The sequence below is a fragment of the Sinohyriopsis cumingii genome, chromosome 11 (genome assembly GCF_028554795.1).
Source record: "Sinohyriopsis cumingii isolate HCF-2022 chromosome 11, ASM2855479v2, whole genome shotgun sequence".
In the NCBI taxonomy this organism is placed as follows: Eukaryota; Metazoa; Mollusca; class Bivalvia; order Unionida; family Unionidae; genus Sinohyriopsis; species Sinohyriopsis cumingii.
In genome coordinates this window covers 109,719,845-109,735,303 of record NC_142971.1, presented here as the reverse complement: position 1 = coordinate 109,735,303, position 15,459 = coordinate 109,719,845, and the positions used below count along the sequence as shown (strand labels likewise).

At 34.5% G+C, this 15,459-nt stretch overlaps 1 protein-coding gene across 3 annotated transcripts in view; it reads left to right on the top strand.

The window, feature by feature from the left end:
- The window catches only part of LOC149789282 (peregrin-like), a 171,828-nt gene that overhangs the window by 131,616 nt on the left and 24,753 nt on the right, over nucleotides 1-15,459 (top strand). For 2 of the 3 annotated variants that reach the window (XM_089975473.1, XM_089975471.1), the window contains exons 13-14: nucleotides 6,698-6,804; nucleotides 8,063-8,205. The exons of the other annotated variant lie outside the window; for it this stretch is intronic. In XM_089975473.1, the coding sequence (XP_089831599.1) occupies nucleotides 6,698-6,804; nucleotides 8,063-8,205 (250 nt within the window). The remainder of the gene's footprint in view (nucleotides 1-6,697; nucleotides 6,805-8,062; nucleotides 8,206-15,459) is intronic. 3 annotated transcript variants of the gene reach the window in all.

Here is a 15,459-nt window from a genome sequence, read left to right as displayed (position 1 = left end):
TGAAACATGTATTGGATGATTGGAAAATATGTTGTTACATGTCTGAACCCAGTTAGAAGAAACTTTAGAAAGACCTGTTAATTTCTCCCACCTTTTAAAAGCAAAGCCAGGGACATAGTATCTGCTTTGCTGTCCATCCATCCATCCATCCCACTTGAGAGTAGGTATAAATATTTGGTATATTTGTACATCTTCACTGTAATGTGCATCACATTGCAAATTTGGGATGCTATCTTCAAGGGCAAGGTCACAGCTTATATTTTATATTTTTCATAACACTTTTCCCTTCCACTCTATAAATTTAAAGCCATTTGATATGCATGTATATCATCACTAAAAGGTAGGTTATGTACTACATTGGATGTCCTAAGGTCAATGTAAGTTTTATCTCATACTTTCATTTCCATGATTTAACTTTAAAACTGTTTGAGATTAAGGTTTGGTTCATTTTGGTGCTATATGACACAGCAACACAGGTACGTCATTTAGTGCCAAGGTAATTGGTGTAAAGTGCCATGCCCAAGAACATACCATTTTAGCCAACGCCTGTTGATCCAGTGGTAAGATTCAAACCTGCAATTTTTAGGTCACAAATCCAGCACACAAAGTACTGAGTCACCATGGCTCCTTGAGATTAAGAGATGTAACTTTGTATATTTATCATTATAAGATGTATTTTGTTCCATATAGGGAGTTCTTTAAGGTCAAGGTCACAAGTCAGTATTTTAAGTTCTTCCTCACACTTTCCTTTCCATCTATATAACACTCAAACCATTTGAGATTAAGAGATGAAACACGACATACATCATCATTAGAAGGTGTCATGCACCACATTAAGAATCCCATCTTTAAGGGGGGCCACAAATGGCCAAGTGGTCTATGGTGCTCACCATTCCGGATCACTACCATCTCACCTCTTTCTGCATGGATTCAAGTCTAAGGTTCGGCTAACATTTAACATTGGTACATGAGAAAGCCTGCCAATAGCTTCTCATGGGTTGGTGGTTCTTCCGAGGGTTTTCCATGGTTCTTGCTCCACCTTTTATACTGGCCTCCATATATAGCCTGTCTTGTGCTGAAAAACTGGCATTGAACCCTACAACAACCACCACCTTCAGGGTCAAGGTTACAGGTAAATATGTGAAATAATTTATCACATTTCATTCCACTCAAACTTCACAGCTGTTTGAGGTTAAGAGGTGAAGCATGATATCTTCATACATATCATTAGAAGATGTTTTGTGAGCCATATGGGGATCCATTTCTCAAGTTCATAATAATTGCTCAGTATTTAAAGTTTTCATCACTCTTTCCATTTTATTCTTTAACTTTAGAGCTGTTTGAGATTGAGGGATAGAACTTGTATTCATACATCATCACTTGAAGGTACGTTTATGTGTGTCACATTGGTGGATCCTGTCATACTTGAAGCTTTTGAGATGATAACCGGTACCGTTATTGCAAAGTATCTCTTGTAGCTCAAGGGAGGGGGGGCTGTCTCAGCCTTAAGGCTAGTTTTTCATCACACTTTCCTTACCTCTCTATAACTTTAGACATTTGAGATTAAGAGATAAAACAATCTACTTATACAATATCATTGTTAGGTCCATTTTTCATGGTCATGGTAATGTGTCAGGCTTGTACGTTTTCCTTTATTCTTTAATTTTCATTGTATAACTTTGCAGCTATAGGAGATTAAGGGATGAAACTTGGTATAGTTGTTGTATACTATGTTGAAAGTTTTGTATTTGAGGTTAAGGTCACAAGTCAATAGTTTAGGTTTCAGTGACATTCTCATTCAGCTCTATAATATTTGGTATATTTGCACATTGTTAATAGAGGATGTTTTGTAATCTACTTTGAGGGTATTATTTTCAGGGTCAGTGTGACATATATATATTTCATGGTTGTTTTTGTTTCTGTATTAAAATTTAAAAGTTGAGGTTTTGGGATCACATGTTATACACTAACATTTCTCATTTTGATGGCACCTTTTTATGAGTTTTATCCGCAAACCACAATCACTAATCAGTTTTATCCCCCTTTTTGCACTTTAACTCATGTCTTTTGAGACAGAATTTTTTTAACTTTCCATGTCAGTCTTGTAAGTCTTTGATTCTTTCATAAGAGTTACAACCAAATTTCAATCACTGTGTGTGTGTGTGTGTGGGGGTAACATCACAATAGGCAGGAACAAAAATTCACCGAATTGTTGACTTTGGTGCCTAGTGTCGTGTTCATAGAGTATATCCTTTTTTTTTGTTGCATGAATTTAGTTACCAACTGTTATGGTCATAATTATAGATGCATTGAAATGATCTATAAGCAAGAAGAATTGTAAGGGTGAAATGTGTTTCAGTTGCCACCTTTTTAGTTATGTATTGTTGTCAACCATTTCGGTCCAGCTATATGTACCTGTTGGGCCATCCATCCCTGCAGTATTAGTTTTCCTTGTAAATTGAACTCCAACATTTGGAATTTAGATAGAGTGATCATATTTGGTATGTTTCATAAATATGGGTAATGGACAATAAAGCTTACAGATTGGAAAGCAATACAAAATGGAGGTGAGGTGAATTTTGAGAATTATAAGAGGGTCAGGGCCGGAAGTCACATATATTGGCAATAAAAAGTGGATTTGAACATACAAAATTCACTCAAAAGTTGAACAAAATGAAACACTTGTCAAGGGACATTTGCTGATTTTAAAAAAAAAAGGAAATTTATTTTGCAACTTTGATGTGTACTTAGTTTTTCATGGAAATCTTGTAAAGTTGTTAACTCTGGTAATATATCCATCTCCTCCCCCTTTATGTTGAAAAAATTACTATGTAATACTCAAGGCTGTGTTTATGTAAACAATAATCATTGGGGTTTTTTGGGTGGGGGGAGACAAAATCAATAGAATACATATATATTGTACAATGGATATTTTTTTTAAATAAGGGAAGGCAACACACCCTCCCAACCCTACCCTGTGGATGTCCATGCATATATTGTTTTCCTGATGGCTTTTAGGATCTGATGTATTTACCTCTGTACATTTCCAACTGTGAACAGCATAAAACCAGATCTGCATCTTCACGGTGCTCCAGCAGATTAAGGTAAGCACTAATAGCTATTGGTTCAAGTAGAACAAACGGTAATTCCAGATCTGTTGGAGGATTATATTTTGGCAGATCTGGATGTATGCAGTCTGCTGGTGGATGTGAATTTTACAAGAACAAACATGACAGATATCTTGTGCCCATTCTTCTAATCAATGGCATGTTCACTATTTATGGTGGCACAGTATATCTTCCAGTACATACATGTATATATAGGAGATTTTATTTGTTTTTATAAATTATTTAGTTACCATACCTGAACTTCAATGTCTTAATTGATAAATCTGCATCTTGTCTTCACAGTACAGAAATATTGCTATGCAGGAAATACTTGTATTAGATAAACATTGAAATTCATCTACATTAGAAATTGTTATGAATTCTGTTGGTCTTAAAATATTTTCTGTAAAGGCATGAACCATTTAATTGAAAGGTATGGGGAAGGAAAAGTTTTTCTATCACAGTACATTATTTTACTCATTCTATATTAAGAACAGATTTGTTTTCCAGTTGATAACATGGGATATGTGAAGACTGTGAAGCAAAAGAAAATTTGCATAGTATAGGAGTTTAAAATTTGAAACAAATAGGAAAATCATTCAGTGAATCCCCAGACATCCTTTAAAAAGATGAAATGGGTGGCAAAATGCTGTTAGTTTTCAGATCATAAGGGTTCAGGCAACATGATAATGATGTGTTTGAAAATGTTATTTTTCAGCTGATTTCTTTATCAAAGAAAATTTTACATCTACCTGTAGTTCTTCATACTTTGTATTGCATTATTCTATTCTGGTCCATCATACATTGTTGATACTGTACATGTTTGTTAACGGAGATGGGTTGGGGGAACATTAGTAAAATGAACCTTAACATTTTTAATAAGTTTAATGTGCTTAAAATGCAGAAAATAGATCAGCTAAGCAAATAATTGTGTAGCCTTCTCAAATTCTAGAGTATGTGACCTGCCTTTAGCCGCTGCTTGCAAACAAAGGACTTTTCTCAGTCTTTCACAAGTCTGTTAATATATTGAACCTCAACAAAATGTTTCTACAGTTAATTGTAGCTCCAGGGAACTTTCAAATACTTTAGTTAGCCTATTAAAGGGTAATGATTCTTATTTCTTCGAACACTATTTTAGAAGCTTTATCCCTGTACAGCCTATTGACAACAGGATAAATTCCAAAATTGCATTGCATTACATGCCTGCATATTGGGGTTAACATTGTTTGCATAAAATCATAATTACAACAAATAGTGGATTGCATGCTTAAAACAAAGACTGGAGAGCCAGAATAGATGGGGTTGAATGGGCTGGCAGATAGCAGACATTTGTCAGTGCTTTTTACAGTTGGCCATTTACTGAAGTGTATACAGCTAAAATTGGTAAATGCTACTAGTATACAGGGATTCCTGACTTTTCTGGTTAGTATGATGTCAAGTTTTCTGCATGACACAATGCAACTTGTACCAATCTCAAAATCTGGCAAATTAAGAGAATAATATTTCCAAATATTGGATGAAAATTGTTCAGTTCTTCTAAACATTTGAAATTTTCAAACTGACCTGGTCTGTCACAGTGCCTAGAGTGTTGTATCTATTCCCACTCAAAGTGATCGGCTTTTATAATTTATGCTGAGATGCTAGCAGCAGATATTTTATAAAAGAGGTGAAATGTATATATAAAATACCCTAGTTTGCTAAATGTTCACTTAGATATATATCTGTAGCTGGCTGAATGGCTCACTTGAGCATGCACAACCAACTTGCCCAGAAAATAGAAGTGTGCAGGGGACACCAGGCACAGAATTAACATTACAAAAGCCTGTCAGATCTGGTGGAATATTACAGTAGTCTTGTCATTGAGATATGGAAAGTTGATGTTAAAAGAATTTAAACATTTTTATTTGTTTTAGAACTACATGTATTGTGCTTTTATTTAATTGGATCTAGATGAGACTGCAGAAGGTCCTAGAAAAAAATAGAGCAGAATTGCATTATGTCACAGCTGACAAAAATGTAGAAAATATACATGCAGGAGATGGGGAAAATTGATTTTTAAATTAAACCTTTTATGTGCTTAAATATTCTGTTTCATTTCAGCTTGAACACAATAGTGTAATTTTTGTCGCTTTTAATTTGAAGCTGAAAAGTATTTAATATTTATTTTTACAATGGTATTTGTTACAGCACATTAGTTTAAAAAATTAGAAAGTCACAACTTCGGAGACATAATAAGAACTTTGTGGTGAACACAGATGTGTGACACAAGAAAAATATTAGCCATTCAGAACAAATGGATTAATCCTATCAAAAACAATTACAGTGGTAGTGTTACCTAGCACTGACACAGATTAATATTTTCAGTACATACTGATATTAAAAAATACTGGAAGATTTTAAACATAAACAAGACAAAGTTTGGCAACATTGGTAGTGTGTACAGTTTACACTGTTAACTGCTGTAGTATACTGTGTTGTTTTTAGTTTACTGTGTCACATGGATCCAACTGCAACAAATTATTGGCTGTACCAGGGTCCAATCGCAAACAGAGACATTGATCTGCCATTGTATATTGTGCTGGCAGATCTGGATCTATATTTGTTCTTAATAAAAACGAACCATGGCACATCTGGATCTACGCAGTTGGATCCATCTTATAATTTAGTATATACAGTAATACATTGCTTTTGAATAGTAGTAGTTTGCACTTTATAATATTTTTAAATAAGGCAATATTTATTTATTTTTGTAGGTATAAATTGTTATGGTTCTACAAAAATGACGTTTTTGTTGGTAATTATAGAATTATGAAAGGTGGATAGATTCATTGGGTCTTCAAACTTATGGTTCATAGCAACCACAAAATCCATTAAGATTTTGTACCTCATGAAAAACTGTCACAATATACCATTTGAAATGGCTATACTCAGTTCAGATTACTAAATATTGGAGATTTTCAAACCCTAAATGTGTTTGTGGCCCATTCACAGCATAAAAGAGGTGACTTTAATAAATATAGTTTGAGTCACATTACAGTTGTGGCAGAGGGAAATTGAGTACCTTCTAATTTGGTTTCTTGTATGCATTGCAATCATTGAACATCTGTGATGTGCCCTTGAAGGAAACAAAAATGATATTAGTTAATGTAATAGACAAATCTTGGAGTGGGGTTGGGGGTTGTTTGCCTCGTAATGTCACATCAAAATCTTATTTATCCATGTCAGCTGTTACAGTTATTGCATGTCTGTTTGCCTGTGTAAACACAAATATATAAAAGCCCAGAAACATAGATAGAGGTACCATAAGATTCAGATGCTTCCATGAGAGACATTTTGGGTTGTTTCAAGATAGAGAAAGAAAGAAATTACATAAAATCTAGCTTACCCAAGAGAAACACATCATTGTATATGTGTTTCTTTGGAAGGATAAAGCTGTAGAAAAACCAGGACACTAAATATAAAGGTCAATGTTAATGGTTTGGGTTTTCTAAATTAAAAAAAAGACCCGAAAAGCTGAGCATTGATCATATTGGCATTCAAAGAGTTAAAAGCTGCCTAAAACAATAAAATGCATATTTGACTTCTTTCAGGTCGAGTGCATCGCAGTGCAAGTTATGACTCCGAAGATGTGATTCCTTTAGAGCCACTTGACCTGGTATGGGCAAAGTGTCGTGGTTACCCCTGGTACCCTGCATTGGTAGGTTGACATGCCACATTTAATTCCACTTCATGCCCATTGGCACACAAGGTCAAAGCAGTCCTTACAAATGTTCTGTTTTTAGTATTTGTCTTGGCTTTTCTGTATTAGTATTTTCTTGCCTGTATTAAGAAATAGGAGTATGTAAGTATTGATTTATGCTGGCAGTGTTTTCTTAATCGTCTTTGTTGTCCATGGCCATAAGATTTGGAAATATTTTGCATGTTAATGTCATAGCATGATTTACATGAGACATGCACATAATTTTGCATCTGTCATAGAATATTTAATACACGAGACAGTCATGTAATTTTGCATGTTAGTGTCACAGATTGGTTCATACATGAAATATGTAATTTTGCACGCTACATCATTGCATGGCTCACACATGAGATATGCATTTAATGTTCTGCAGAGCCATTCTTTCGTAATGATTTGGTTTGATGCTTTACAGCACAGCAATACAAGTAGGTCATTTAGTGCTTAGACAATCTGAGTGAAGTGCCTTGCCAAAGGACACACAATATTAGCTGACAAGGGCTGGTCCAATGGTAGGATTTGAACCTCCACCCTATATGTTTTGAGTCCAGCACACTAACTATTCAGTCTTTGCAGCACCCCTCTTTGATAATGACATTTTAATCCATATCCTTAACTCTTAATTTTGCTTCTGCTTATGTGACTGTTCCATGTGATGCCTCTCTGGGGTCATTCTCTATTCCTCTTCCCAAATGGTGTCATTGCATCACAATTTTTATTAGTCGGAAGTTTCTTTTTTAAGTTTGTGTCACATTTATTCCATATCATGTTCATTTTATTTATGAAGTACTTGTAGTTTTTTTTTAGCAAAGTTTAAAATCAAACGTTTCTTCACACACTTTCTGATGAAAATACACAAGACATTTGTTTTATGAAACAAAGCATTATAGAATGCCAAGAAATCAGAATGGGGAATGAATATTTAAGGCAATCATATCCAATATTTAAGGCAATCATATCCAACAGAAGAAAAGTAATACACGGATACTGTATTAGAATATGTCCTGAGCTTGTTTTTTTCTTGGATGTGTAACTGTAACTATCACTTTACAATCATAATTCATTGCATACACCATGGATGTTAAGTTACAGACTTTCTTGAAAGAAGAGATTAATGATCTCTATTGATAGTAAGACTGCATATTGTGATCTTTAAATTTCTGAAACCAAAATAGTTAAAACAGATAACCAAGTCAGTTTGTTTTCATTCAATCAATAGATCATAAATCCCAAGATGCCAAAGACAGGCTACTTCCATAATGGTGTTCCCATCCCTGTACCCCCTGAAGATGTGCTACTGCTTCAGAGGAGATATGATGAAATGGTCTACTTGGTCCTTTTCTTTGATACCAAGAGGACTTGGTAAGTCTATGAGGTGGAGATGCAAATCTGAATGTCACCAGTATTACTTAAGTCAGGCAGGACTTGAACTGAATTTCAGGTTGGCAATCTAATTAAACAAAAATCAAGGTCTTGCCTATATTTGTTTAATCAAAGGTCTTGACTTAAATATATTGGTGAAATTTGAACATAGTGTCTCCTGTTTGGTCCCATTACTCTTCATGCACTCAAGAATGCACAGAACTTTTCTGTGAAAAGTCCCCAAACTTCTGCTTGAAACTCACTTGTTACAAATCTTAGTTTTATGCCAGTCTGAAACTTTCATTAGGGTTAGCATTATTTTATTTGGAGGTATTTAAAATTTGCATGCTTCATCATGAATGTGGGAGGGGCATAATGTTACCCATGTCTGTTCATCAGTCCAGCCAACCATTTTGCTAGAAAGTTGTTCACAAGGATTTAAATGTCATGCTTTTAAGACATTCATTAAGTGTTGCATTTAGGATGGTGTCCAGATATGCTTCTAGAGCACACGATCGCATGCAGAATTTGTACAAACTTTGCACTTGGAAAGTGGTGATGCACAAGAACTCCCACAAATTAGTTTCAAGTCGTGCATATGAAAATGTACTCAGTGCAGTATAGTTTTATTCAGCCGTTCACCCTTAAAGTGCTTGTCATGACAAAAGTCAAGCCAGTAGAAATATTGTAGACTAGTTGGTCATAGTGATGAAGGCAATTAATTTTTAAAGTTATTAAGTATATCAAACTATTTGAGCTGGGAAAATGTTGATGGAGATAACACTGAGTGATTTTGAACCCGAAAAAGGTGTTAGTCTGATGTACATGCTTGATGGACAAAAACAGACGGCATGATGATCAACCCATCATTTCAGAGATAGATCAAAATTAATGCGTTTCATGCAATGAACCCTTTACCTTGAAACACTTTATGATAGATTGTTTCAATTTCCAACCTACATGTGATCACTACTGCAATATTCAGCACATGAAGAAACTTTTTGATACACTAAATGTGAATTGCATTTTAAATTTCTTGAAGAAAGTTTATTCTGCAATCCTATTTCCTTTTTGAATATTTTTAACCATCATTTATATTGTTAATCACCCTAATTCATTTTTATTATCTAATTACCCTGAGGAACCTTCATATATTTTCACCATGTCATCATTTGTTTTGGGTTTGTTTTTGTACTTCCATCACTCATTGGTAATAAATCTTGATACGTACTATTTTTCCCATACAACCTTTTCTTTTGTTGTTGTATCACTGTATAGCCTTACAGTGCTGATGTGCTGTAAAATCTACAATCATTTATGATCACAATCTTCATGCATGGATTGACGTTATTATATACTGTAAATACACTGTGATTAACAACCACCTGCAGAATGTGTCTGGCAACCATGTTTTTCTGGCAAAAAAAGGCAGTTCAACACTGATATGAATGATTGTTATGCAGAAACAAATGGACACTGCTGACATTTTTAAATCCATTGTAACCACAACCACTTTTGAGTGTTTGCAAAGTGCAGATTGTTCTAAAATTGCATCGCTATAAATGACTGCATCACAAAAAAAAACAGAGATAAATACCTTTGATCAGTGAGCTTTATTTAATCCTTTGAATCCAAGACCATTAATGAGAATGTTTTTGCTATAAGAAAAATTTAAAAAATACAATAGTCAAGTATGGCTACCAGTTCCTAAAATAGAGTTGCTGCAGCTTGCCATCTCATGCTACAGACCATAAACCAGACCAAAGTACAAGTCACTAACTACCACTGTAGCGCTGAAGACCTGTAAATCCCCATTATCATTAACCTTTGCTTCATTAAAATGAGCTGTCACAGATATAAGGTCTGTAGTGCTTATTTAGCTTTTGTGAAAAGTCGCAAAACCCCAATAATGCCCTAAATGAGTGTTCATTTGAATGGGCTTCATTGTAGCGATCGAGTATGTCGTATGTAATTGGAAATGATCCATAATGCGGGGAGTGAATTAGCTCTTTACCCTTGTTTTTAATAAGTGATGAATGTTTTCCAGATTTTGTAAAAATGGTGGTGGTGGCCTAGTGGTTAGAGCATCCACCTCGGAAGTGGGAGATCGTGGGTTCAGACCCTGGCGGAGTCATAGAAAAGACTTTAAAAAATTGTACTAACAGCTGCCTCACTAGGCACTCAGTATTAAGAGGTTAGTGTTAGGACTGGTCGGTCTGATGTCAGGAGAATGTGACTGGGTGGGACATCATGCTACATGTCTACAGTATGGTGCCCCGGTGTTAGACATCACTATAAACTGTCACACTGCAGACATCGTAGCAATATGACTGAAAGATTGTTAAAGCTACGTTAAAAATCCTAATCACACACATTGTTAAGGTTCTTGTTCGTTGACTTTTTTATGTTACTGTTATTAAAACCCACACGAAGTCCTCATCTGCTCACTCTGGTGCAGACCAGTTACACCCTTTGTTTATCGACTTAATCTCTTTATGTCAATGGTGAATTAAGTTTTTTGGTTTGTCTTCAGATCAGTTAATTTTGTTATTCGATGGATTCTTTTGATTTCATTCATCAGTATATATATATTCCATATTTACCTAAAGCATGCTCGGTGCTGCTATTTATTTAGGGTCAGATTTTTATATATATTGGACTGCAGGGCCATACAAAAGTGGATTAGGGCATTCATGTTCTTTGGATAAATATTGGGTAAATATTCAGTCTTGAAAGATTGATGAATTCAAGACAGAGCCTATATTCTACCTGAAAAACTACAAAAACAGATATAGTGCTTTGAAGTTGATCTAAATCTTTATAATTGGATATGCATGAAGAGAAGAAGAAAAAAAAAAACAGGAAAGTACCAAAAGTGCCATGATTTGAATTGTTCATCTTCAAAGCAACAGAATCTTGAAATTGTTGTAGAACAGGTGTGAGGGTGACCATTATGCTAACATGTTTCAAGAATGTAGCTTCTGCTCATTCTTTTGGAAGTAAGAAAATTACTGTTGCAGATGAGAAGATAAAGTCCACAGTTAGAGTCTGCTCTCAATTATCTTAATAAAGTCTTGCATTAAAATTTGTTGAATTGACGTGATTGTTGGCTGAAACCAATACTACTAAAAGACCTTCTCTTTCAGGTTTATGTACATGCAGTGAAAAAGTTTGTTGGGTTTATTTTTCTAACGTAATACTTTTTTCCAAAATGCTATTTTCATGCTCTCTAGTTTTATTTTTTTGATTATGGATCCAGATAGGTTGTAATATATACTGGAAGGTGGTAAATTTTGACGGGATTAATAATTTCACTCATGAGACTGCTAACTTAATAAAAATGTGACTGTGCTAAAAATATTATGTGTGCATTATGGTATGCTAGAAACACACAAGTGCATTAGAGATTGACTACTATTTTGGATTAATAACTTTTAGGATTTACTCTATCCTCCCAAAGGTTAAGTTTGGTACACATCTGTTTGTTCGTTACAATGCATAGCATAACAATTTACTTGTGCCATATGAGTTCAGCAGGTAAGCATAAGATAATCATGTTACAACAGAGAATAGATAAAGTGTATTTTAAAGTATTTTTTAAAAAGAAGACTGTCAAAGTACAAACATGAAACTTGGTTAAATGGTTAACATTTAATTCATTAACCCCTGGCGCTGCATTTACGCATCAGGAGGTAGTAGCCTACTGCCAACTCTGTAGCATCAAGGTCATGTATGATACACTAAAGTGGGTGGTATTATAGAAAAATAGACAGTTGTAGCTCTACAATGATACCAAAGAATCTGGATGTTCTAATTGCATTACAAAATACAGAGGGAAAACTTAATTTGTTTGACCGATTTTTGTTTTCCACCTAAAATTCACCCATGGTCAGAATCTGATTTGTGTCTGGATTATAGACTTTTTGGCCTCAACTCTAAGGCAGACTAGTCTGAATTGCACACAGACAGGTGAACCTTTGCAAAAAGTAGGATAAGATGGGCATTTGGAATAAAGAGTGGTCTCAATACCAAAACCTCCAGGAGTAAATGAGAAGGTACAGTATTCCCTTATAATGCTGTCAGTGGTAGTCATCGAGTATACCGCCTCAGTGAGACTGCCTTATAGTGAAATACATGATACAAATTTTACTACCATTTGATGAAAAGGGATCCACACCCATACTTGCCTTATAACAGAAATTGTTATAATGAAGGGCCTTATAGTGAGTAAGTGCTGTACTTGGTTAAAGAGAGTTTGGATAAATTAGTCAAGACTGTTGCAGCCAGTCAAAATTGATGTATAAAAGTTAGAATAAATTGCTTTGCCATTGATCAGAAACAAGCTTTTGTGCCCGAAACTCGAGCTTGCCAAGTTATATGATCCTCAGTCATGGTATTGTTAAATAGAATAGTCTTGATGGTTAGGATATGAACTTTATGATAAATTAATAAACATCTGCTTGATATGTTTGAGCTTCTTCCTACCTCAGAGATTTTGAAGTGTGCAGTTTTATGATGTGATGAGATTATGGATAAAATTATATTTTTTTCATAATTAAAACTAGTGTGGTGAATCTGCACAAGATTGGATCTGTCTATTCTGCAACATTAATTTTACTTTTGCAGTTGCAATCTTTTGCTGTTCCTTTTAGTCCCATCAGTATTCTGTGGTGTGGAGTCAAAGAGTTTTTTTCTTCAGAACTGCCAATCCTTGAAACCCAGCATGTTACGAATTTAGTTTCTATTCAGTAACTTTTAAAGGGCTTGATAAATTTAACCAAACATGTTATGCATCAATTGTAAAGAAAACCCAAGTCTTGGTCAAGTTGGGTTGTAACCTATTGACATATTATAGCGCTTCATTGACTGAGATATTTTCTGTGGCATCATGAAGTTTGAATCCATGTTAATAGACTTAATGGATTGAAATCAAAGTTAGTTTGAGGGTTAATATTTGTACCATGGAAACATATTTCAGTCAAGTTTTCACCATTTTTTTTTGTTTTGTTTGTAGGGACCTAAAATTTTACTGAATTATTGTGTTTGACTATGAAGTTTGCCCTTGCAGTATGATTCATACCCATTCCAAAATCTTGAAGCTTTGCATGGAATTAAATCAGATTTGATATGGACCTGAATATTTGGTTAATCAAAATCAAACTTTGTTTTCACTTTTTTAACATCATAATTCGAATTAATGGCATCTGCTTGATTTCTGAAAGCTTGTTTTTGCCTCTTGAACAGATTTGTTTCAAATAATCATACATGCCATCAAGACACATTTCTAATCTTGTCTTAAATTGGTTATCTTTAGAATCATAGTGGTTCTTTAAGAATTTCACCCAAACATCTAAACAACTTGTCTAATTCTTAAGTATCCAGCCATACATAAAACTTTATCCAAATTTTATATTTTTCATCAGGGTTCACACAGTCTTGAAATGTGCTTGAACTTTAGTTGTTACCTAGAAAAGTGCTTGAATCTGAGAATGGCTTCCAAAGTACTAGAAAAGTTTGGGGGCCCCGAGTGGCCGAGTGGTCTAAAGTGCTTTCCGTTATGGATCACTGCCATCTCACCTCTGTCTGCGTGGGTTCGAGTATAGGATTCGGCCAATGTGGGTATGTGAGAAAGCTTGCCAGCAGCTTCTCGTGGGTCGGTTGTTCTTCCTGGGGTTTTCCCGGGTTCTTCCTCCACCATTAATACTGGCCGCCATGCATAGCCTATCATGTGCTGAAAAATGGCATTAAACCCCACAACAACAACAACAACAACTAGAAAAGTTCTTGAAAATGCTCATTAGTCCATGAAAAATACATTAATTTTAAGAGAAACACGTTTAAAAAGCAACAATTTACTCACATAAATATTACAATAAAAAAGAAAAGATCTGTTAAGAAAGCTATAAACCCAGCCTTCCTTGAACTATAGTTTCATGTCGAGTTGCCTACATATTCATCAAGACTTCCAGTTGGGTCACTTACGTGCTGAATAGTACTCAGCCTCATTTGGGATTGTAACCACCTCATGATGAAAATGAAAAGATGCTGTGTTGACTGGGCTGTTAAAAGCTGATAACAAATATATCAAATACTCAGCAATGGGAAGTTTATTTTCATAAAAGACTGCTGTATGTTATATTCATGCAGTGTTGTGTTTGTTGAAATCCATTGGATCAACATTAGCTGAAGTCAGGAGGTTATCTTAGTCATAATAATAGTGGGAACATTGCCAGCAACTTAGAAAATGATTACAATAAGAAAAAACAAGTTTAAAAATGGTATGTTTCTGACCTTGTTGCACCAAGAATTGCACCAGCAAGGAGAAAAGTGCTTTTAGAATACAGTATGATACTTCAGTAATTAAAATTGATGAAGAACTATACCATAGAACATTACCGAGTACAAAAAAAAGTTCTAACTTACATTTATGCACTTAACCTTAGTTAAAAGATCCCCACCATCAGTATAACTAGTGACTTGCAGAGCCCAAGAAACATATTTGCTTTGAAATTGCTTGGCAAGAGGAAAAAAGAATAATTAAAAATGTGGAAATATCTAGATATAGGAATGACTTTACAAGATACTTTTGCATAAACATGAAGAAGTTATGAATTGGGAAAGAAGATTGATAAATCCCAACATGATGTATATGAAATGACTGCAACCTCTAGCCCCATGTCCAAAGACTCTTGAGCTACAGTGTCTTCAATTAGGCCTAGTTAAGCAAAAGATAATTTTGATTTTTTTACAAGAATAACTTACTTAAATCTGAAATGTTGTGGACTCAACAACTCTACATACCATAATCAGCATTCTTTATAAGTAGTTAATTATTGTGCTTGAAAATTACATTTTTTGCTTTTGAAAAGTCTGTGAAGAGGGCATGAAATTTTTAATACTAAATTTCACACTACCAACCATAATAATTTAAAAGTTTGGAGAAAAAAGTAAGAAATATTAGAAAACTAACAAAGGGTTATAACAAAATAAACAATAATCTGTTTTCATTTGCTTACAATGTTTCTTTATTAAATTAAAAATGAGATTTATATTTCTACTGATTCAGCTTAAATTCAGACATGTGCCTACTACTAACCTGTTTTTTCCCAGTATACAAGTGGAAATTAGCTTGAGAAAGCTTTAGATTTTACTGGAGAAATCATTTGAACGGCATTTACAAGTAAATAAATTTCCTTATTGCAGAATTCACTCTTAACTAAATATGTACCCTGAAAAGTGGAAGTCTATGTTTTA